This window comes from Ceratina calcarata, unplaced genomic scaffold (genome assembly GCF_001652005.2).
Source record: "Ceratina calcarata isolate Rehan_Ccalc_2016 unplaced genomic scaffold, ASM165200v1 scaffold657, whole genome shotgun sequence".
NCBI classification, from domain to species: Eukaryota; Metazoa; Arthropoda; class Insecta; order Hymenoptera; family Apidae; genus Ceratina; species Ceratina calcarata.
In genome coordinates, this window is record NW_017177823.1 from 12,258 (window position 1) to 15,105 (window position 2,848).

The 2,848-nt window shown below is 44.2% G+C and overlaps 1 protein-coding gene across 1 annotated transcript; it reads left to right on the forward strand.

The window, feature by feature from the left end:
• The first annotated feature begins 80 nt into the window (after positions 1–80).
• Positions 81–2,291, forward strand: LOC108630075 (uncharacterized). The gene has a single exon (XM_018033137.1). The coding sequence runs from the start codon at positions 81–83 to the stop codon at positions 2,289–2,291; it is 2,211 nt and encodes a 736-aa protein (XP_017888626.1).
• The last annotated feature ends 557 nt before the right edge of the window (positions 2,292–2,848 follow it).

Consider the following 2,848-nt stretch of genomic DNA (forward strand, 5'->3'; position numbering starts at 1 on the left):
CTGTGGCCCTCCACCGTCTCCTTTTGCAAGAAAAACGAATTGATCGCGACGCGACTTACGGAAGTTTATATTACAAAGAGATGGAAAGATTTTTCCAAAAAGGATACGCGAAGATGGCAGTCAATGAGCCGACAGGTAAAAGGGTTAGGTATTTGCCACATTTCGGAGTACAGAATATAAATAAGCCTGGCAAAGTACGGATAGTTTACGATTCAGCCGCAGAATCCAGAGGGAAGAGCTTTAATAGTTTCTTGTTAGCGGGCCCAGACCTCTTAAAATCATTGTTAGGAGTGTTGATGCGTTTCAGGCAGTTTGCCTACGCGATCAAAGCGGACATACGCGATATGTTCTTGAAAATTAAAATCAGTAAAGAAGATCAGGATGCGCAGCGTTTTCTATGGAGAGGCGCGAATCGGACGGGCGAACCGAAAGAATGCATATTCACATCAGTTTTGTTCGGCGCGAAGTCGTCACCCTGCACAGCAATTTACATTAAGAATAAAAACGCGTCACAGTATCTATCACGTTTCCCCGCGACAGCAAATAGTTTAATAGAAAATTGCTACATGGATGACTTCTTAGATAGTTGCGAAACGATTACCGAAGCCGCGGAACGGGTTGAGCAAGCTATAACCATCAATGAGTTCGCGAATTGGGAGATGCACGGTTGGGCCAGCAACGCGCCGGAAGTCCTAGAAAATCGGAAAATTGATGACAATGCGGGTACTTTAGTGAAAGAGGATGTGAATAAGCTTAACAACGAGAAAATTCTCGGGTTGAAGTGGGCAAATTCGTCGGACGAGTTAATGTTCAACTTTAATCAAAAGAAAATCACGGACGATTTTTATAGTGGTCAGAAAAGGCCAACAAAACGCGAATTCCTAGGGGTCATAATGTCAGTTTTCGATCCGCTTGGGTTCCTTACACCTTTCACTATACAATCGCGAATATTGATGCAGAACATCTGGTCCAGCGGTATAGGTTGGGATGAGGCCTTGCGCGACGAGGAATTCGAACACTGGCGGCAGTGGTTACATGATTTGGAAAAAGTAAAGATTTGCAGTATTCCTCGGTGTTATCAAAATTATGATTATCAAGTTAGGGAAGCAGAATTACACGTTTTCTGCGACGCGAGTACTAAGGCCTACGCAGCTGTAGCTTATTGGAGATTCATCCTAAATAATGATTCATTTCATGTTGCTATCATCATGGCGAAAAGTCGTGTAGCACCTTTAAAGCCGTCCACGATACCGCGATTAGAGTTGCAAGCGGCACTTGTAGCGACGAGGTTAGCTAGGACAATCGAAAAGGAACACGATTTCAAAATTAAACGCAGAGTATTCTGGTCAGATTCCCAAACGGTTTTACATTGGATAAGCAAAGACCCACGAGAGTTTAGAGTTTTTGTAGCAAATCGATTAGATGAGATTCGCGAGAATTCGGAAATCAAAGAGTGGAGATGGGTCCCGACGAAGGATAACCCAGCAGATGACGGAACGAGAGCCGCGCCGAATGCGTTAGACAAAGGTAGCAGATGGTTAACGGGACCGCCCTTCTTGCGCGAAATAGAATCTTCATGGCCATCCAACAAAGATAAGTTTAACGGGAATCCGGAAGACTTGGAATATGTAAAAACGCTTCGATCAGTCATGAGTATAGAAGGAGAATTGGCCATTATTGACTTTTCTAGATTCTCCTCTTTGAATCGACTCTTATTTGTTGTATCCCGCGTATTAGAGGCCATAGATATTTGGAGGAATAGAAAGCATACGTTAATAGAAAGAAGAGTTAATGCAGAAAAAATCTGTTACAAATTGAGTCAATCGATTTCATTCGCGGAAGAGATAAATTGCATTAAGAAATCGAAAAGCATCCCTAAGAGCAGTAAGATTGCTCCATTAGGCGCGTTTTTAGATATGGATCACGTTTTGCGCGCGGAAGGACGATTAAAAAATTTCATTGGACAGGACTTTGAGACCCAACCGATTATTTTAGACGCGAGAGAAGATTTTGCCCGACTCCTAATTAAAGATTATCATGAGCGGTTCTACCACGGAAATCATGAGTCGGTGATTAATGAAATAAGGCAAAGGTTTTGGATTGTGGGGTTGCGGCAAGCTTTAAAAGGCCTGGCTGCAAGATGCATCATTTGTACAATACGTCGAGGTCTACCAGCGAAACCAAAAATGGCCGATTTACCGCCCGGTAGGTTAGCAGGTTTCCTACGTCCATTTAGCCATTGTAGCTTAGACTATTTCGGGCCGATGCAGGTGAAGATAGGTAGGACGTGAGAAAAGATGGGGAGCCCTGTTTACGTGTTTAACTACGCGAGCGATCCACATCGAGCTCGCGCACAGTCTAAGTACGGACTCGGCAATTATGGCTTTCCGAAAATTTTCATCGTTAAGGGGTACACCGGTATGCGTTTATTCAGACAACGGCACGAATTTTAGAGGCATGCACGCCGAGCTGAAGCAGGCGATTAAGGATTTGGACTGTACAGAGATCGATAATTTTGCGTGTAGAAATAATATAGAGTGGAAATTCAATCCGCCTACGGCGTCACACATGGGTGGAGCGTAGGAACGAATGATCAGATCGGTAAAAACCACACTAGCGACAGTGCTTAAAGAACAAGCACCTAGGGAAGAGGTTCTGTTAACTTTACTAGCAGAGGTAGCACACTGCGTGAATTCACGTCCGCTTACACATGTGCCGATAGATCCGCGAGAGCACGAGGCTTTAACGCCTAATCATTTTCTATTCGGGACCTCGTCAGGTCAAATTAGGATAGCGAAGTGTGACTTAGAGGCCACGTGCCCGCGAAAACAATGGCGTATCGCACAAT